The sequence below is a fragment of the Camelus dromedarius genome, chromosome 5 (genome assembly GCF_036321535.1).
Source record: "Camelus dromedarius isolate mCamDro1 chromosome 5, mCamDro1.pat, whole genome shotgun sequence".
Taxonomy (NCBI): Eukaryota; Metazoa; Chordata; class Mammalia; order Artiodactyla; family Camelidae; genus Camelus; species Camelus dromedarius.
The window spans coordinates 84,771,475-84,792,043 of record NC_087440.1 but is presented as its reverse complement, the minus strand read 5'-3'; the positions used below and the strand labels follow the sequence as shown (position 1 = coordinate 84,792,043).

General features: G+C 50.8%; 1 protein-coding gene across 1 annotated transcript; it reads right to left on the bottom strand.

Moving 5' to 3' along the window:
• Nucleotides 1-1,513: 1,513 nt before the first annotated feature.
• Nucleotides 1,514-19,513, bottom strand: OTUB2 (OTU deubiquitinase, ubiquitin aldehyde binding 2). The gene is made up of 6 exons (XM_031454246.2): nt 19,330-19,513; nt 8,495-8,590; nt 6,961-7,079; nt 5,701-5,785; nt 4,947-5,141; nt 1,514-4,007 (listed from the first exon to the last, which is right to left on the bottom strand). Exons 1-6 carry the CDS (start codon nt 19,330-19,332, stop codon nt 3,801-3,803), a joined length of 705 nt encoding a protein of 234 aa, XP_031310106.1. The 5' UTR covers nt 19,333-19,513; the 3' UTR covers nt 1,514-3,800.
• Nucleotides 19,514-20,569: the final 1,056 nt, after the last annotated feature.

Here is a 20,569-nt window from a genome sequence, read left to right as displayed (position 1 = left end):
ATAAACGTGCGCTGAGGGAACCCGCCACCTCCAGGTACCACCCCAGCTTTCTCTGTGTCAGTCTGGGTGAGTAGCCACATCACGGGAGAAGCATAGACTTCAGTACACTGACGTCTGGGCTTCTCAACAGATGTTGCCTCGGCCTCATGGTTGGCAGGGTTGGCAGCAGCCTTCCCTCGGCTCCTTGGGTGGCAACAGGGTAGTTGGCCTAAACTTAGATTCAGGTATCGCTGAATGTTGGTTGGGCACTTGTGTCTACCTTATCCTTTAGTTTCTGTCAAGGCCCTGGGACATAAGTCTTAGTACCCTTTTTTAGTTGAGAAACCTGACACTGAGTGGTTTAAGATTTGCTCAGGGTCACACCATAGTAAGTGGCAGAACTGAGATTAGAATCCTGAGTATTTCCTTGTAGGTTTGAGGCAAATTCAGGAAACTGCTTTAGTTTTAGAAGACAGCAGTGCTGCCAAAGAATTGTCTCCCCAGTGTCACCAGTGAACTGGAGAAGAGAATGCAGGAGAGACCAGCCTTAGTCTGGGAAGTTAGTCCTGAGTGACAGCTGACATGGCAGGGGACTCTCCACTTTTTTTCCAAATGATACAGTGGAAGGATAAGCAGTTTCAAGGTCCCTTAGCAGCACCTGAGCCATGAGAGGCCTGAAGCCACTTGTCATAGGCCAGATAGATCCACTGATGTCCTTTGGTATCTTGTCCTTGCCCTCTAACAGCAGGTTCTTTTTTGGCATGGTAACATGCTAAGAGATTAGGTTTTAAAAGGTAGGGTCAGCTTTCCGGGCAGTTCTGCTCTCTGACTTGATGAGGGGAGGCTTTGGTGAGGCCTGTGGCTCCTTTGACACCTCCAGCACAGCTCAAGGGCAGAATTTCCTGAGTGTCTGGACCTTTCACTAAACAAGGACACTCCTACCCCTGCTAATCCACTGACACAAGCCCCACGGGACAGTAGTGTTGATCTTTGGTGCATGCCAGGTACCACCTACTAAAAAGCCAGAACAAAAGTTATGGAAACCTCCTTAATGCTAGGAAAGTGTTTTCACCAACTGCCCAAGGACACGGAGTCAGGACCTGGGGAGCCCACTAGCTGACCCACAGCCCCTACTTCCGTTTCTGCTCAGCATGGGAATGTGTTTGGTCCTTAAACTTCCTCCCACTGTTTGGGAAGCGACAGTGCCACAGCCAGGGTGGTGTGTTTCCCCATCTTGCAGTATTCTGCTGCTTCCTGTTGGGAAGGGCCAATGGGGACGCAGCCCATTTGCAGGGCACTCACTATGTGTCAGGTCTTGCAGTTGTTTTGACACATAATCTTGTTCCAATAATACTTTACCCCCAAATCCTGTGATGTGTAATTGTCTCCATTTCATTAATGTGGGAATTGGAACTCAGGGAGGTGAAGTAACTCGGCCAAGGTCACACAGCTTGTTAATGACAAAGTTGAGATTTGAACCCAGTCTGGCTCTAGAGCCCCTTTGTGCTTAAAGTAGGAACCAAAGGCAAAGACGGTTTGTTCTTTTTGTTGCTAAATATTCATTGATTTATAAAGTTTCCTGTGGAAGGAAATACATGTACAATTATAAAGACACTCTCAAAGCAACTTTCCTTCCAACTTTTGGTCTGGAAAGAGATGGCTTCATGGGTTGGGTGGAGGGAGAATTACCCAGGAAGTGTGATTGCTGGCATGACAGGCTGCCCCAGACAAGCAGGGTAATGTCTACGGGTGACTGGCTTTTAACTTTAAGTTTCTCTGAATCCTACCACTCCTTTCCTCCGTAGTGCTTTCCCTTCAAAGACAAGATCCAGGGGGGCAAATGTGAAGGGAAGAGAGCAGTGGTTTGGATTTGGCCAGTAGTTGGTTGGTTTTGTGAAAAAACAGGAGAGCAGAGGGCAAGGTCATGAAAACCTCCTGCCTGTTGGGCGTTCTGATTCTAAACAGGATCTCTTGTGGGAAGAGGGTCCCCTCTGAGCACTGGCGGGTTCTCAGGCCTGGGAACACAGCACAAACAAGTCACAGAGGGAATTCCTCCAGCCTGTCTGCCAAAGAGGAAGCTCTGCTTTTGTGAACATGACACAAACCACAAATGCAATTAAGTGGCAGCCAGTGCTTGATGATGCTGTGCTTGAGAGCACGGCCGGAGGCTCAGGACTCACCTCACAACCCCTCAGAGCAGCCGAGGGCATTCAGCCCAGTGCCCTTCAGCTTGGAAACGGGGATCATGATACAAATCACGTAACATGTTCGCCCCCAGCTCTTCCAGTGCACTTGTCACAGCACTCCTGCCAGAGCAGGGTGGGACACTGAACCAATTCAGAGATCAGGGTCAGGTTTACATTTCTATGGAAAAGTGAGTCACTTAGCTTGAACTCTTGGGTCCAAATTCCAGCCAAGGGTGGTATGGGAATCTGGGTCACTGCCTGGGAGTAAGCACCCTGACATCGGTCATCACGAAGGCAGAAGAGTGATACAAATCGGACATTGGTGTACAAGGGCTGGGAGCAGTCTGTTACCAGGCCTCCTGGTGCACAGTCTGGCACTGCCACACCAATAGATTCTAACAGATCCCTGCAGAACGGAACCCGTGAGAAGGCCTTTGATTAAGGAAGTTCCCATCTCAAAGGGCAGTTCCACACCCCGGTGTTCTGTTCACCGTATCCTCCCACAGAGAAAGAGAGCTTGCTAGTGGTGCCCCAGTTCAACCAGGGCTCCTGAGGCAGCAAGGTGAGGAAGTTACTAAGGGGCATGTCCATGTGGATGAACCAGGAGGCTGCCAGCCAGGACTCCTAGCTACCAGGCAGTTTCCACAGTGGGCGCTCTCACTGCCAGTCTCCTCGGCTCGTCTGTTCTTTTCCCGCCTAACCTCTCGCCAGTCCATAAACCAAACACAAGGGGGAAAGGGGAAAAAGGCCAAAGACACCCGCAAAAAAATGTGCCTGCTCTTCTTAGCTGGAGTTGATGGCTGCACCTGCCAGTTTCCACCTGGCCATCTGGATTCTACTTCCAGAATGTGCTGGGGATGGTGAGACAGCTTCTTGGTCTCAGACCCTAGTCTTTCTTGAGCCTCTGTCCAGATGGGGAGGCAGCAGAACCCTGCAGGGCTGCCCTCCAGAAAGCAGGCAGTCCTGGCCCTGAGGGAAGTAGAGGGGGCCCAGCAACGGGGGCTTCATGCTGGAGGTTGCAGGCCCCTTTATAGACTTTGGCATAAGTCTTTTTCCTTAACTTTGGGGTAAGAAAACACTCCATCATGAATGTCTGGAAGTGCAATGAAGCTCTCGCTTTTCAAGTTGGCCTCAATTGGCCATCCACCAAAATCCAGTCCAACAGCTGACTGGACTTGATTTGTTACAGAGCTGACAAGTCACTTAGGACAGCTGACCTTGAGCTTTTCCTCCCCTATAGAGAGGCACTACCCCTGGTGAAGAGAAACCAGAGGAGCCCATTTTTATACAATAGAAAGTCAACACGGCAGGAACCTCCTCCAGGTGAAGAAGTGGGCCCAGAGAGGGGAGGTGACCTACCCAAGGTCTCAGGGAACTGGGAGTAGAGCCTGAGGTTCTGGCTTCCCAGCCCAGAGTTAGAAAGCATTTGATCCTCCATGAAAATAAATACTAAAAAATACCGCCAAGTTACCAACAGTCCGTAGTGAGTAGGCCTCATTGCCAGTGACTTTGCCCAAAAGGCTGCACATTTCCTAACAACAGTCTGAATCGCTTAAAAAATTGAAAACCCATAAATGTTCCATTCAGGATGCAGTCCCGTTAGGTGACAGGCTCCACTGCATGGCCTAAAATTAATCAGTGTTTATCAGCTGCATACAGGATGTTGTAGTGGGATGTTTTATAGAGCAGGTAAACAGAAGGGATGGCAGCCTCAGGAAACACATGGTGGTTCAGGGCCGTGTCCATCTCGTCCACATACTCCACTTGCAGGGCAATGTTCAGTGCCTGGGACAGGGCCGTGATCTGGATGTGGTCACATTCCATGGCCATGGGCTCCACCTCCTGCAAAGGCCAAAGTGAGACACAACCCAGCTGAGGAGGGAGACCTGGCAGAGGACAAGTGAGAAGTCCACTCCTGGCTCTTGTCCTGAGTCAGCCTCTGCACTGGGAAGTTATCTCCACAACCCAGGAGGCAGATGTTGACACCGAGTTTTCCAGAGGAGGAAACTCAGTCTAGGTGAGGAGGGAACAGATAGAAATCGCCAGAATTGCAAGGCTTGAATCTACATCTTTTTGATTCCAAACCCCCTAGTTGTACGTGAGGACACTACTTTGAGGAATCTGGAAAGGGGGCAGGAGTTTTTCAGCTTGGGCTTCATAATGCACAAAGAATCTCAGAGCAGAAAGGCACTTGGTCATAAACTGATTTCAAGCGTACCCGCTTACAGAGGAGCTAGGCTAGTAGAGCATCAGTGCGGAGAGGCAGAGGTGGCGGCAAGCTGGTGAGTGTGTCCCAGTAGCTAGGGCAGCTGCGACCTAGCTCCTGCTGATTGTTGCTGTGCAAGAATAAGGCCTGGGAAGGTGGGTTTTCTGATTTTTCCAGAGAAATCCAGACATTCATGTGAAAATTGCCCAATGTTTAAATGTTGGCCACTCTTTCAGGCAAATACATCATAATATACAACACATCTCGGGGCAAATGTGACTCTGGGGTTGCTACTCTGCAATTTTGTAAACAGTTCAGTCCAAAGCCCTTATTTCTCAGACGGCAAATCGGAAGCCCAGAGAGGGAAAGTGACTTGCCCAAAGCCACACAGTTCAGGCAGCTCAAGTAGGATCTGCTCTAGCTGGCTAACCTAGTGCTCTTTGAGTTGCAGTGCAGACTTGACACTCAAGCCCCTGGTTAGGGATGTTGGTGCTAAAGTCTCCTAAGGAGAGAGGGATGAGAGCAGAGCCCAGGGCTGGGGGCTGAGTCCCCAAAGCCTGGGCCCGAGGACCTACATGAGTGCAGAAGTCTTTGATGTCCATCTCCTCATCGATGAAGTGTCGGAAGAAGTCTGCTCGGTTCCTGATGAAGGCTGAGGTGAGCAGGCGCAGGAACTGCACGATTTGGTCCGAGGAGCTCTGGTCGTTGAACACCTTCAGCAGGCTAGACACGGAGCCGTCCTTCTCCACCAGCTCTACCACGCTGTAAAACTGCACCCCGCCGCCGTCAGCCCCACCCCTCCACGGGGCCCCATCCACGTGCACGTGCATTTCCATCTTTAAATCCTCAAGTTGAGGCACCAAAATCAGAGATCCCACTAAAGCTAAGTAACAGGGTTAGAGATACTTTGTAAGGAGTTCCTTAGTCCTGAGTCAAGTCTCAGGAGCAGCCGTTGGAGTCTCCTCACTGCTGTGGTTGTGGTTCCTGTTTACAGATTCAGAACTGAGAGTTCTCCAGCCCCACCCCGCTCCACAGGTGGGCTCAGGGGGATGGGGTGGAGAGGGAATGGGTGATGGAGGCTGGTGGAAGTTTCCAGCCCATGAGCTACTGCCCCAAAGGAGGTGCCCCCTCCCAGAGGGAGGGCAGGGCCCTGGGGGTCCCTGTCCCCTCTATGTCTCCACAAGCAGGAAGGAACCTTGCTGGGAGGAGTCAGAGGGGCACAATCACACAGCCATGGGCCGGGAGGGGACTCTGGCCAGTGCCCGTTCTGTCTGCTCTGCCAGTGTGGAAGGACCTGGTCCCTCAGCCGTCGTGCCCAGGTTAACTCACAGCGTTAAAGAAGTTTCGGAACTTGTGCTCCTCAAAGCCAGCAGCCAGAAGGTCATTTGGGGTCTGCAGGACACGTTCTTTGAACCTGAAGGGGGAAGACTTATGCTTACAAGAAATGCAGGGAGTGCTGTTGTGATGGTCAACTGTCACCCCACTCTCACCCACGGCCCCCCACACACAGCAGAGTGTATGTCACAGACAGGTGAAGGGCTTTTCTACCCTTGAGAGCACTTCAATGTGGACCACACACTGATTTGTTCTGGCCTCCCCTGTACAATCACAGGAGGTGGGTAGTACACCCGTTTCACAGATAAGGAAACAGGTAATCACATCTGCTCCCAGATGTGTTGATTCTACCTTTCAGAGGTCTCTTGACTCTGTCCCTCCTTCCTGTCCCCATGGTTCCTGACCTGGACCATGGCCAGCCTTCCCTCATTCCTAGTTCCCTCTCCACAGGGGCCTTAGAGTGACCTGCCACAGCCTTCTCCCTTAGGCCACAGCCTTCTCCCTTAGGCCACAGCTGCTCAGCACAGATGTCCAGGGAGGGCTCCTGCGAAACTCACCAACCTTCTCAGCTCTAGTCCAGGCTCACAGCCTCCCTCGCACCCCATAGCCACTGCCCATTCGCATTCTCACCCCTTAGCATTTTCACTGCGCCCTTGGCCAGGGAAGCTCATCTCAGAGGTGTGCTAGTGCCATTTTGTACCTGCTCACAAGAGCTGATGAACAGTTCAATTTAAGCATTTTGCTAACCAGGTGTTAAACAGCCATTATTTAAAAATCAAGTTATGTAAGCTTAAATAAGTTTTAAAAATAAATTACCATCTATGCTCTTGAGGTAATCTTTGTCTGTTGTACGTGGATGGTGGACATACGATTCTGACTATAGTGTGTGTTGTGTATCTCTTCCCAACTTCCTGCTTAGTAGCCCCATGATGGAAATTTGAAAAAAAAATCATGACAGGAGTATTCATACCACAGAAATTAACTAACACCACAAATGAGGCCTCCCCGCCAAACAGCTATCACACCTTTGCCAGCACTGACCATCCCTCCAGACCTGGTCCAGTGACCCTGCTTTGTCCACGCTCCCACTGCAGGCCGGCTACTGGCGTGGCCCCAGCTGGGACCTCCAGCTCACTCTGTGGGCTGAGCAGACTGTGCCGAAGAAAACCCCTCAGGGAGATTCAGGGCCGATGTCGCAGAGAAAACAGACTCAGAGCCAGGGAGCCCACCCCGCGTCCCTCATGCCCCACTCACTTGAGGATCTCCCTGCTCTTCCCCAGCAGAGACTCCAGGTACGAGTAGCCCAAGGCCCGGTAGAAGCAGTTCCCGTCCCCCTTGGTCTTGCGGATCGCGGTGAACCTTTTGCTGAGTTCCTGCAGGAGACAGAAGATGTGGGCGTCTGCACCAACAGCATTCCCCTGCAGGGCCCTGTCAGGGCCAGGGCCCCAGCCTCCCCAACGGAACGCCTGCTCCCATCTCTCAGGCTGGCTGTCCCAACTCTCATGCACCCCACGAAAGTAAAAAATGCCAAGTGCATCCTGTGTCAGGCACTGAGTGTAACTGGGCCACGGCCCACCCTCAGGCAGCCTACAGTCTTGGGGGGAGGATGGACAGTTAGATGATCGTTACAGGAGGACAGGACAGGGGAAGCGCCAGGGTGCCATGGAGCAGTGGCATCTACACCAGATTTCAGAAGTCTGGGAAGGCTTCCTGGAGGAATGGCACGGGGAGGAGCAGAAGTGGTGTGTGTGGTGGAGGCCGCACGCATAAGCAGAGGCTGTGAGGGGAGGGCATGGCTGCCAGGTGGGCTAGGAGTCTGCAGTCAGTAGGGAGGGCCTCCCCCGCATCACTGAGCAGTTTGGCTAGTCCTTCAAGTGTTTCTCAAGAGGTGTGGCCTCCCCATCCCCACCTCCAGCTCTGTGCTGAGCTGCCAGCATCCCTCTGAAATGGCCCAGAGCCCCCTTGGCTGCCTCATGGCCCTGCCTACATTCAGGGTTCTGACAGCAGAGCATGGGTTTCAACGGGTCAGGGAGTTCCTGCTCCCACCATAGGGATGAGCAGGCTTGGAGCTGATGGGCCCCACTGAAGGCAGGACGGGAGGGAAGGACTTGCTCCCTGGAAACTCCATCTCATCTCCCAAAGGGGCTCCAGGGTACATTAGAGTCAGGGTGCAGCCCAGCCCGTGCTCCCGCCCCAGGAAGTGCTCTCTGCGGCCACAGGAGACAGGCCTGCCAAAGTGCAGAGAGGGGAGCGTGCCACCCCCAGAGCTGGGGAGCATCCAGCCTCTTCCTGCCACCCTTGGTCTGTGAGCTGTCCCTGAGTCCTTCCAGCAAACGCCCTTCTTTTGTAGCTCAGATGGAGTGAGCTTCCCCTCCTGAGAGATGCACCCCCAGGATGGTTTCGAAGGCAACTTTTATGAGCTCAGGCTTCCTGGTCCAAATGCCAGGACTGTGTGCCTGCCATTTAATTTCTATGCCTCAGTTCCCTCAGCTGTAAAACGTGGGTTATGAAAGTACTGACCATGCAAGGTTGCAATGAGGCCTCAGTGAGTAAAGAAAGCACTAGGAGAGTCCCTAGCTTTAAAAAAAAAAATTCACTAGTTTTTGCAGCTGAGGGATTTCTCACTGTGGCAAATGCCCAACATCATGATATTCTGGAAGCCCTTTAGTTTGCCCAGGAACCTGGTCCAAATGCAAAGGCTTTTTGCATTCAGTGTGGCACCTTCTTGTCTGCTCCCCACTCCAGCCCATTTCATCCTGGCTCCCCTCCTCCTCACCCTCTGCCTTACCTGGATTTTCCTCTGGTAAATCCTGTTTTCAGGATGATCCCGGAGAATTGATAGAATGTCACATTTTTCCGATATTAGGTTGAAAGATGTCTCACTCTGAAAGGCAGGAAAAGAAGCGAAGCTGTGACAACTTCAAAAGCAGCTGCTGGGCTTGCACCCGGCAGAGAGCCTCTGAACTGCTGGTTACAGGACGCAGTGGATGTTCCCCTCCCACAGAAGCACGCGCCGGGTCACGACTAGTGTCCTGGACGCCATGGTCCCTGGACCGGGAGTCAGGGTTGGCCCCACCACGTTAGAGGTATCATTTTGTAACTTTCAAACCAATTCCTTTTATAGACTGTAATACCTCAGTGCACAGAAATAAATTCAAAATGGTTTAAGGACTTAAATGTAAGTCTTAAACCATTAAACTTCTAGAAGAAAATATAGGCAGTTCACAGTTTGACATTGGTCTTAGTAATGTTTTTTAGGATATGTCTCCTCAGGCAAGGGAAACAAAAGCAAAAATAAACAGATGGGGCTACATCAAACTGAAAAGCTTTTGCACAGCAAAGGAAACTATCAACAAAATGAAAGTCTGCCTACTGAATGGGAGGAGATATTTGTAAATGATTTATCAGATATTAATGCCCAAACTATACAAAGAGCTCACACAACTCATACAAACAACCTGATTAAAAAATGGGAATAGGATCTGAATAGGCATCTTCCCAAAGATGGCCAACAGGTACCTGAAAAGATGCTCAACATCACTAATCATCAGGGAAATGCAAATCAAAGCCACAGTGAGATATCACCTCACACCTGTTAGAATGTCTATTATTGAAAAGACAACAAATAACAAGAGTTGATGAAGATGTGGAGAAAAGGGAACATTTGTGCACTGTTAGTGGGAATGTAAATTGGTGCAACCACTGTGGAAAACAGTATGGAGATTCCTCAAAAAATTAAAAATAGAACTACCATATGATCCAGCAATCCCACTTCTGGGTATTTAACCCAAAGGAAATAAAAGCACTAACTAGAAAAGATACAAGCACCCCTCTGTTCATTGCAGCATTATTTATAATAGCAAAGCATTATAAATAATTATTTATTTATAACAAATAATTATTGCAGCATTATTTATAATAGCAAAGATACGAAGCAATCTAAGTGCCCATCAATGGATAAATGGATAAAGATGTGGTATATACATACCATGAAATACTATTCAGCCATAAAAAAGAATGAAATAATGCCATTTGAAGTAACGTGCATGGGCCTAGAGATTATCATACTGAGTGAAGTAGGTCAAAGACAAATATGATATCACTTATTTGTGAAATCTAAAAAAAGCAAATGAACAAATATAACAAGACTGAAATAGAGTCATAGACACAGAGAACAAACAGGTGTTTGCCAGAGGGGAGGGGGTTGGGGGAAGGGAGAAATAGGTGAGGGAGATTAAGAGGTACAAACTTCTGGTTACAAAATAAATGAGTCACGGATATGAAACATACTAGGTGGGGAATATAGTCAATAATTATGTAATATCTTTGGTGACAGACAAACTTCTCGTGGAGATAATTTTGAAATATATAGAAATACTGAATCACCATGTTGTTTAACAGGAACTAACATAGTGTCGAAGGTCAGTTATACTTCAAAAACAAACTCATAGAAAAGGAGATCAGATTTGTGGTCACCAGAGTCAGAGGGTTGAGGGAAGGGGAACTGGAGGAAAGAGGTCAAAAGATACAAACTACCAGTTATAAGACAAATAAGTACTAGGGGTGTAATTTACAATGTAACAAATATAATTAACAGTTATACATGAAAGTTGTTAAGAGAATAAATCCTGAGTTCTCATTACAAGAAAAAATATTGTTTCTATTTCTTTAATTTTGTATCTATATGAGATGATTGATGCTCACTAAACTTGTGGTCATCATTTCATGATGTACGTAAGTCAAATCACTATGCTGTACACCTTGAACTTACACAGTGCTGAATGTCAATTCTCTCTCAGTAAAACTGGAAGAAAAGAATATAATACATCAAAACTAGTGAATCTTCATGCTGGAGTACATGTCCCTTTGTCTCCTTCTGACTTTCCTGCCTCACTCATTCCTTCCTTCTTTTATTGGTTCAATTCCTGAACATCCAGCCTGCACCAAGCACCATGTTACAGGCTAGCAATAGAGATTAGAACATCTGGCCAGAGGCACCACCTACCGGCGAAAGTTCACATTGCAGCCCAGCTCTGAGTTGAGGTCAAGTCCAACCCGGAGAACTGGCCCAGGGCCTCTTGAGGGCTGAGAAGTCATCCGGCAGGGAGCGGGAGCGGGAATGGTAGGAGGAAGCCCAGGGGCCAGGGAGAGGGCAGAAGACATCTCTGTTCTATCAGCCCACGCCCTGCAGGCTCCTCTCTGCCTTACGCTTTTCCTGCCCAGACAAGGGCTCACAGAAGTGGGAGATGCACCTGGGCCTCCAACCTGCCCCAGGAATGGCTCTGATTTCAGCATGAAAATAATGTAAGAGAAACTGGTGTGAAAGCCATTGGTAGTTTATAGTTTAAGGTAAGTGGCCCTGGTACCTGCACACAACCAGGGAGACAGTTCCTATGCAATAGCTGACAGGCTGATGGTAACTGGGATTTCTGTAAATGGAAATCCAGTTTTCCATCAATGTATTGCCATCATTTTTGACAGCTGTCGCTAGGCAGCCGCTCAGCCTCTGCACGGACTAACACCTCAACCTAACACCACAGTGCTCACAGAGGAGCCTTTGGTCCTTTCCATCTGGAGAAATGTGTCTAGATTTTTGATGATTAGATTCCAGAGCTCACCACTGGAAGCAGACAGCTGGGCCACGAGATCATAAAATGAGGCATACGTGACTTACTTCTAGGGTTACCTGGTCTCCACATTGGACAGACTCTAAACTTCTGTCTGACAATGAGCTTCTTCAGCTCTGGTTCCTGTGCTCAGCACCCAGGACAGAGCAGAGGCTCTGCCACTGGGAAGGGGCATTCCTGGGGGGCCTGGAAGCTCCCGCCCATCAGACTCCAAAGCCATGCAGACCTCCCTTGCCACAGGGCAGCGTGTCAAACCATTTGAGACCTTCCATTCACCTGATTCCCCAGGACCCATCACAGGGCCCGGAACAGAGCAGGGCAGGTTTTCTCCCTTTCTGGTGGCCCCAGTCATGCCCACCCCTGGATTTGGCGTGTGGGGGGAGGGGGAGGGTATCTAGGCATCTTCCTCATGAACAGAAAGTCTGGTTTTCACACACAGCTGATTTAAAATGATGGCTTGGGTCTTAAACAATGGGCTGATTAAAAAGTAGTGCAACTGTACTGAATGCGGCTTGTGCTCGGACGGCCCTAAACAAAAACCAACAAAATGGTCGGGAGGAGGGCATAAAAGCAGTTCTATTCGATGAGCAGTTTCTGAGAAGATCGCGCTGGGGCGGGGTGTGTGGAAAGGAGTGTAAGGAATTAATCTTAAATATGTAGAGATTAGTATTTAAGGTGGCACAAAACCACTATCACCAGTCAAAATGAGAATATTTTATGCATGTACATGCATGACTGGGACATTGTGCTGCACACCAGAGACTGACAGTTTGTAACTGACTGTATTTCAATTAAAAAAATAAATAAAGAAAAATAAAGAATATTAAAGGTGGACCAGGGAGGAGGAATGTGCCTTACGCCAGGGAAGCCTACTGAGGTTTCCCACTTCCCATAGGAGTATCGACTTTGTGTTGAATCTCCGTAAGCTATTTAAAACAGTCAATTTAAAGGAAAAATATTAAACAGCGGTTTCGGGAGGGGGTGCCTTTCGGCTGCTGAGAACCAAGCTTATCACACTCAGGGTTCAAGAGACCCACTGTCAGCACTGGCCTCTGCCAGGTACCTTGTCAAGTTTTTCCACTTCATCCCTGATCCCTGTTCCCACACTGCCATCCCCACCATCCCCCCGCCCCGCCCTGCCCAGAGGTATTCCCTATGTTATGTCTTCCGATGTGTATCTGTCTTTTTGTTAACTGTGGTAAAACATATGTAACATAAAATATATCTCCATAACCATGTTTAAGTGTGCAGTTCAGTGGCATTCAGTACATTCACATGGTTGTGCAACCATCACCACCATCCTTCCCAGAACGATTTTATCATCCCCAACACTCTACTCATTAAACATTAACTCCTCATTCCCCCACCACCCAGCCCCCAGCAACCAGCATTCTACTCTGTCTCTGTGAACTTGCCTAGCCTAGGGGCCTCGTGTAAGTGGAATGTATGTCTTTTTAAAAATAGAGTTGTGCTATGTATGTGTGTTTTTTTAAATGTGCATACAAATCATTCTATAGATACCGTGGCTTTTTTTCCTTCACCCAGTACTATTTAAGCTCTATCCCTCCTGACAGATGGCTCCTGGGTTGGTGGCCCTGCCTTGTGATGGAGCCTTGAGTTCGCTCCAGCGCCCCCTTGTGGTCCCAGGTATGTTTACTGGGGCCACTGGGAAGGGTGAGTGGGTTTCTACTTTGGCACCTTCATGTCCCTGCCTGGCACCTCCAGAGTGACCCATGTCAGCCCAAGGTAGTCCCCTCCACCCTTCCCACCAGCACAGCCAGGTTACACCCCTGGAAGTGCCACCTTAATTGGTGGTTTGTTTTTTAAAATCATATTCTTTATTTTTATTTATTTATTTTAATTGAAGTACAGTCAGTTACAATGTGTCAGCCTCTGGTGTACAGCACAATGTCCCCACCATGCATATACATGCATATCATATTCTTATTTAGACTGGTGATAGTGGTTTTGTGCCACCTTGATTGGTGGTTTGTTTTTTAAAATCATGGCTGAAAATTTCCAGGATGTTATGGGAAAAGGACAAGCCTCATCTGACAACGTCCTGTCAGACTTAATTGGGCCACCTAAAAGGATTTTAGTCTTTAAATGCTGGTTTGCAAATAGATGCTAATTAATTGAGTCAGGCAGATAGCACCTCTGCTTGGAAACAGCTTTGAGCTGTTGAGTCAAGGAATATTTTTCAAAGCGGGAGAAGGATGTTTCTCCATCACTGGCTCCTCCCCGGCAACCCTGGGAACTAGCCTGATGCACCGGAATGTGGGCTTGGTGTTTGGAGGAGGACTGAGTCCTTGTGGGAGGCCTCGCTCCTCCTACAGCCTCGGAGACTACAGAACCAGTGTGCACGCTGACCCTGCATCTGATCCCCGTCCCTCATCCATATGCCCCCACCTCCAAGTGTGGGGAGACCCAGGTTCCTCCACTTTTGTTTTCTCTCCAAAGCCTCTCAACAATCTAGAACCTGTCCACACATAGCCCCAAGAATTCCTCAACCAGCCTGAGACCAGCAAAAAGCCACGTTCACCCCAGCCCCCTACCTATATCCCAGTCCATGGGTCCTGCCACACTAGTGTGGCATTTGAAGCCCTGGAAGCTTCTGGTAAGGATGTCACCAAGCAGAGCCAGAGAGATGTCCCATTGCCAGGGTGATGCAGGAGTTCCCATCCTGCAGCTGCTGGGCCCCCCACCCATGTGAACCCCTGTGCCCAGCACTGGGTGAAGATCTCCAGGTATCCCCAGGAGATGACGGGGTGACAAGGAGCTGCCAGGTGGGGAGAGGTCAAGCTGAAAGGACTGGCCTCTGGTAGCTCCATCCCGCAGGCCTTAAAAATCTGTCCCATAACATGGTAACACGACGTGTGGCTCAAGTAAGTTCCCTGTCCTTCTCGTGAGTTCTCTGTGGGCCCCTCTTGGAACAGGTACAGCTTGGGGTCCTGTGTCATGTGGTCCCCAGGTGGCGGGAACAGCAGCTGGCACCCAGCAGGCGCTCAGTACCACTTGTTGAATGAGTTAAGTGACCTTCACCGGGAGGTCACACTGGGTGCTGCAGAATAATCTCATTTAAGCCTTGTAGTAGCTCTGTTTTACAAATGGAAACTGAAGCCCAGAGAGGTCAAGCCATTTGCCTGAGGTCACACAGTGAGGTGATCCAGGGAGAAACTTGGACCTTGGTCAAGCAGCACATCAAAGGTATTCAACAGACCAGGATGCCTTTCTGCTCCCCTCACTCTCCACGAAGAGAACCCACCTGGCCCTCACATGTGCCCTGCCAGCACTTCCTGATGTGTCCTCACAGCCTGGCCTCGGGCTCATGCCTCTGCCTACAAGCCCCCCACCCTCCACTAACGCACCCTTAGGTGCATTAGTTCGAAGCCCCCAGCTAAGGCTCTGGGGTGCCAGGGGGCCTTTCCCGGGCCCGCCCTGGGCCCCAGCGGGCAATGCCAGCCCTTGGCCTGCCCGACCTCCCTCTGAGGTTGCTCCGTTGGCGGTGCTGACCCCAGGCTGGGAGTCAGCCTCATTAACCGGGCCCAGCCCCCTAGAAGCCACAACTCACCGCGTGGCCTGACCTCAAGCCAACTCCTTCATGGCGGAACCGGGACCTGCAGCCTCACCCACCAGTGGGACAGGGCCCAGAACTCAGCCAACCACCCCCTCAGAAGGTCCAGTCACTTCCAGAGGCTCCCCGGGCCTCTAGCCCTGGCCGTGCCGGCCTGGGGTGGGGGTCTTCCTCCACAGTGGACTGTCTGCAAGGGCTGGAAGGAAATGCCCTTTTTAAATGTCTACTTTAGGATATGACGTATAATATACCAATATGTGGAATGATCAAACATTTTTTATTGATGGATGCTCAAAAATCTTTGGAGGCCAAAGACTTGGGGGAGACCTAACGCCCTGAACTGACTTCCTATTGCTGCTATAATCAGCACAAATCCCATGATGTAAACAAGATTATCTGACGTGGCTGGAGGCTCGAGGGCAGAACCCACCTCCTTACCTTCTCAGCTTCTAGAAGCTACCTGCATTCCTTGACTCATGATCCCTTCCTTCCACTGTTGTGTCTTCTCACTCTGAACCTCTTGCTGGCTCCTTGAAAGGACCCTTGCGATGACATCCTCGGGCCCACCTGCGTAACCCAGGGTCCTCTCCCCACTTCCGGCCTTAACTTCATTACACCGGCCAAGTCCCTGTTGCCATGTGATGGACCCTTTTCACAGGGTCTGGGGATTAGGATACAGATGTCGTTGGAGGCTGTTCCTCAGCCTCCCCTCCACAAGCCCATCTCTGCTGTCCAGCTCAGGAAACGGGTAGGACCCTGCATCCGGGCCCCTACCTGCCTTGAGTCACAGTTATGGGCTGGCCTCGCAGAGACCCTGAATTCGGATGCTGGCCCTCTCTCACTTGACGACTGGACTCACACTATCCTCCTAATGGATCCTCAGATCTTAATGACCTACCCTGACTTCTCCCTGGAGCTCCCGCCTCAAACACCACCAGCCACCAGGAAATCTGACCAGCATCCCTGAATTACTGTGCCCCTAACTGCCTTCTCTCTCCACCCCTGCATCCTTTCCAGGCGTCACCAGACCTTCAAAAGCCCTTCCATCTGGACAGAGCTCATGCCAAAGATGGCAGTCCTCTTCCACTCCTGTCTTCCCCCCAGCAGATCTGCTCAGGGAGGCTGAAACTGTGTCTGCCCAACTGACCTCCTGGCTTCCACTCTCGCTCCCCACCCCCACCACCCTCCACAGCAGCCAGCACAGTCTCTGACCATGTGACCCAGGCGAGGTCCAGTTCTTCCTCAGTTCCCTCCACTGGCTTCCTTCACTGAGGACAAGACTCAGCCTTTGGATGACAACTGCCCAGGTCCTAGGCCATCCGGCCTTGCTCCCCTCACTCTCCTGAGCTCCAGCCACAGTGACATTCTTTGTGTTCCTCCAGCAAGACACACCCATTTCTACCTCAGGACCTTTGCACATGCGATTCCTGTGCATGGAATGCTTCTCTGACTGACTCTTCACATGACTCAGGTGCTAGAACTTCCTTCCCTGACCACCCCTGTCTAAAGTCACCCTCCCCCACCCCGACCACTTTGACTTGTTTTATTTCTTCAGAACTCTCTGTGACACTCATTCACTCATTTACTTGCATTCTGTCTGTCTCCCCCAACTAGAATGTCAACTCCATGAGGGCAGGGACTTGGCCTGCCTATCATGACCAGATCCCCAGTGTCCGGCACACAGTAATGCCCCCAAATGCATAATGAGTAGATGAGTGAACACAGGGATGAGCTGGTCTTGGACTCCAGCCTGATCACTTCCAACCCTTTGCCTAGTCTATTGCCAGAGAGATTATTCAAATAAACCATCTCTTACTTGACAAAAATATGTTATGGTCCCATCTCTCACTACATTTGCAGAATAAAACCCAGACCCCACAGTGCAGCATGCAAAGCCATTCACAGCACATTCTGACCCTACCTGCTTTTCTAGACTCATCTCTCCTCCCTCCCTGAGATCCCTGCATCCACACAGACCACTCGCCTTTCCCAGAATATCCCACTCGTCACGTTTCCAAAACTGTAAGCACTCAGTCCCACCCTGATTGAAATATACTCTTCCCCAAATCCTTCCCAAAAACTCCTATACATCCTTCAACACCTCATTCAAAAGACCCCTTTGTGAAGTCTTCCTTGACACTCTCGGTTGGATCAGAGTGCACAGCTTCCTGCTGTGCTCCCAGAGCCCTTGGTCAGGCCTCTTGAGTCACGACAGTAGCTCAGGATTGCTTGTATCCAGCTCTGTCTTGTCCAACAGGCAGAGAGCTCCTAAGAGAGGGCAGGGCTCTTGTTTTCTCATCAGTGCCCAGAACAGAGCCTGTCCAGGGTGCCTACTGGGGCTTGTTTGACAAACCAGAGAACAAAGCCCAGAGTGACCCTGTGGTTTTGCTATTCACATATGACACTCATTCATTCACTGAATGTTAAATGTTCTCTGAGGGGGGCACAAGACCCCTCATACCTATACCCTCGCCAGGGGCAGCCCTGGGCCTTGTCCTCACCCTGGCCCCTGCCTTCCCAAGGGGTTCTGTGTCTTCTGTCTAGGATTCCTCCTCAAGGTTAGCCCAGTGACTGCAAAATCGGAAAGGAAAAGAGGTGCTAAATTTTCCAAAGACATTCTCCTCTCTCACACACACACTCACCACCATCTATACCACGCAGACAACATAAAAAATCCACTACAGGGCCTGGGGCCCAGCACAGTGCCTCGCAAACTGGCACTCAGTAAATGCTGGGTGAACAGAAGAGGACACACCCTGCACTGCCTCTGCCCCCCCATCCCCATAATTCCAAGGCAGATGCCATATTTAGTGGGTTAGGGCTTGATGCTGTGACTCCATCTGTCCTCTAACTTCCAGTCTCGTGAGTCCAGGACAGACAGAGGATGGAGTCAGAGGCCTCACTGTGCAGCACAAAAGCCAGAAGTGCAGGTCCCAGCCCCCACGCCCACCATGCTCTCGGCTACCCAGTGGTGGCGGGAAGGTATGTCAGCCTCGGCTCCAGCGTGGCTAAACCCATTATTACCCCAGCTCCAGCCACTCCCTAGTGGGTGATGCAAAAAACACCTGGGCCCCCTTCCAGCAGCAGCAGAGCCAGGTAAACCCTCAGGCACTGGGTAGAGCAGGAAGCTGGTGCTTCCAGATGCTCTAGAAGCCCTCAGCCACGCCCAGAAGCAGGTTGGTTTGTCCAGGACAGGCCAGCCCAGACGAACCTGGCTGCCCACGCCACACTCGGAACGTGCCAGGATCATGACCAGGCTTTGACCTGTGGGCCAAACCAGCGGCAGCCCACAGGGGTGACCCATGGCCCTGCCTATACATGGGAAGGAGGAGTTGGAGCATGTGCACCCGTGCACACCCATTTCCAGGACTCTGTTGTCACAGCGAAAGCCATAGCCAATTACCTGAGCCAAGCTCTCCATGTACATCACCTCACGTAGTCCTCACAGCCCATTATACAGATGTGCAAAATAGTGTGGGGGAGGGGAAGGGACCAACCAAAGCTTCGTGGCTTTCCAAGGGGTGGAAGTGAGATTTGAACTCAGGGCTGTGTGACCACCAGCCCTTATATTCTACAGGCTCCCTGGAGCAGGGGGCTCAGGGTCAAAGAGTTTTAGGCAGTCATCACACACAGTCCTCTGCAGATTGCCTGTCCCCCTGCCTCCTCCCACCCCCAAGATGGACTGATGTAACACAAAGAGCACTGGACTAGGAGTCCAGAAACTTAAGTTCAAGTCCCAGCCCCTTCCCTGTCTGGGCCTCAATGTCCCCACCTGGCTAAGCCCCAGATTTGGCCTGGCTCAGAGGGTCTCTGGGGCCCTTTCTGCTCAGACAGGATTCTAACTCAGGGGTTCCCCTTGTCTTTGCTTTCCCTCGACCCCTAATTCACGTGCCTCACAACCTGAGACAGCCTCTCCAAGTGGGTCCTAACTCCAAAGACCTTCTGTTGATGTGCAGGATGGAGAGTATGTCCAGCCACCCCTGCACCCGCCCGGCCAGATCCACTCCAGGGGCTTCAGAGTGGGTAGGTCTCTCATGGCTGAGCCGTCGGCTGGGTGAGGCCGTGAGCTGCCGACTGGGGGCTACCCAAAAAGAAGGCGACCCTTAAGGGGGCTTAAGCTCTGGAGCCTCTCTGTCCCTGGCACTCTCAGGGACATGCCGGACGAACACGGAGGGCGCGGGGCTGGGAGCCGCGCTGGCTCCTCGTCGCTGGCCGTCCACTGGGGCCTTCCAAGGACAGGACCCCCCCAGCATCCGTCCGGACTCAGTACCCCCGGGGGGTCCAAATGCGAGGGTCTGACGCTGGGGTCTGAGCCTTGCGCGGGACCCTGCTCCCGCGAGTGCACATGCGCCCCGGCGACGAACCCTCCTACCGCGCCCCCCTTCTCACCCCTCCTTCCCCGCTCCCCCCACGACCACTGACCATAGTGACCGGAGCTGTCGGGCCAGGTCTCGCCCCAGCGAGGAGCGATCCGGTGCGGGAGGGCGCCGCGGGAGCTACTGGCTGGCTCCGCCGTTGGGTCGGGCGGCGGGGGCCTCGAGGGCGTGGGGGCGAGCGGAGAATACACCCGACCGCTCCGGGAACCAGGGGTTAGACCTCCACTGTGTCCCAGCAAGACACACGCCCCGCGATTGACGTCTGAAGCGGGCAATCAGAAGCCGGGCCACAGGACGTCACAGAAAGTGGGTGGGACTTCATGCACCTTCAGCCTATGGTTTAGGGTCCATTTGACAGGGTACCGCCTCCTTTTAAAGACACAGAAGCCTTTTAACTAGCAAAGGAGTTAACCCGACCCAGAAAGACAGGTCTTCATTTGTGAAGGCTGAAGAGTTTTTGACCAAAACTGCAAATTGAAGTCTTCTGAAAGATTAGCTGGCCATCATTAATTCATAAACAAGGTATATAAGTATGTTTGCTCAAGATCAGAGGACAGGCACTTAGGGAACACGTGTCTAATTACATGCATGCATAGCTTCTAAATAATATTTTACCCCTTTCTAACTCATGAATCAGTAGGTTGCCAGGCACCCAATTAATGTTTATCGAAGGAATGAATTTCCAAGATCGTTGATTCTGTGCTCCTGAAACTGTGTGGCTATATTTGAGACACAGACCTCGAACACCGCTTGGTGACTCACCCCGCATACAAGCTCATTATTGCTGAACATCAAACAGAGGAATACATATCACTCAGAGATTCATTCATCAGTCCTTGATCTCTGGAGGATGGTGCTTTGGGTGGGGGTGGGGGCTCCAGTGAATTGTATGTGCCCATTTTATAAGTATGAATACTTCCAGGAACATGTATTAAGTAATTCCCACCCCATTCTCACTCCCCTGCCCCAGGCACCAGGCTAGGCTCTTGGATAGACAAACATCTGCATCTTCCAAGTGCATATCATTTATTAGGTGGGGAGTTTGGGGTCAGTCAAGGCTCAAGGAGCAATAACAATAAAAGCTAATTTTTACTGAGCACTTACTGTGTATCAAGCACCATCCTAAATTCTCAGTCTACATGATCTTACTCAGTTTTCTCACAACTGGTTTATGGCGGTAGATCTTATTATCCCTGTTTTACAGTTGAGGAAACTGAGGGAAATAAAGCTACTTGCCCAAATTCACAGAGCACACAGAGGGATTCAACCCAGGCAGCTTGACTCCA

Excerpts from the sequence above, each read along its gene's own strand:
- OTUB2 (XM_031454246.2), bottom strand. Across the intron at positions 5,786-6,960 it reads AAGAGCAGGGAGATCCTCAA|GTTCAAAGAACGTGTCCTGC; the intron begins GTGAGTGGGGCA and ends TTCCCCCTTCAG. Across the intron at positions 4,008-4,946 it reads TCAAAGACTTCTGCACTCAT|GAGGTGGAGCCCATGGCCAT; the intron begins GTAGGTCCTCGG and ends TGGCCTTTGCAG.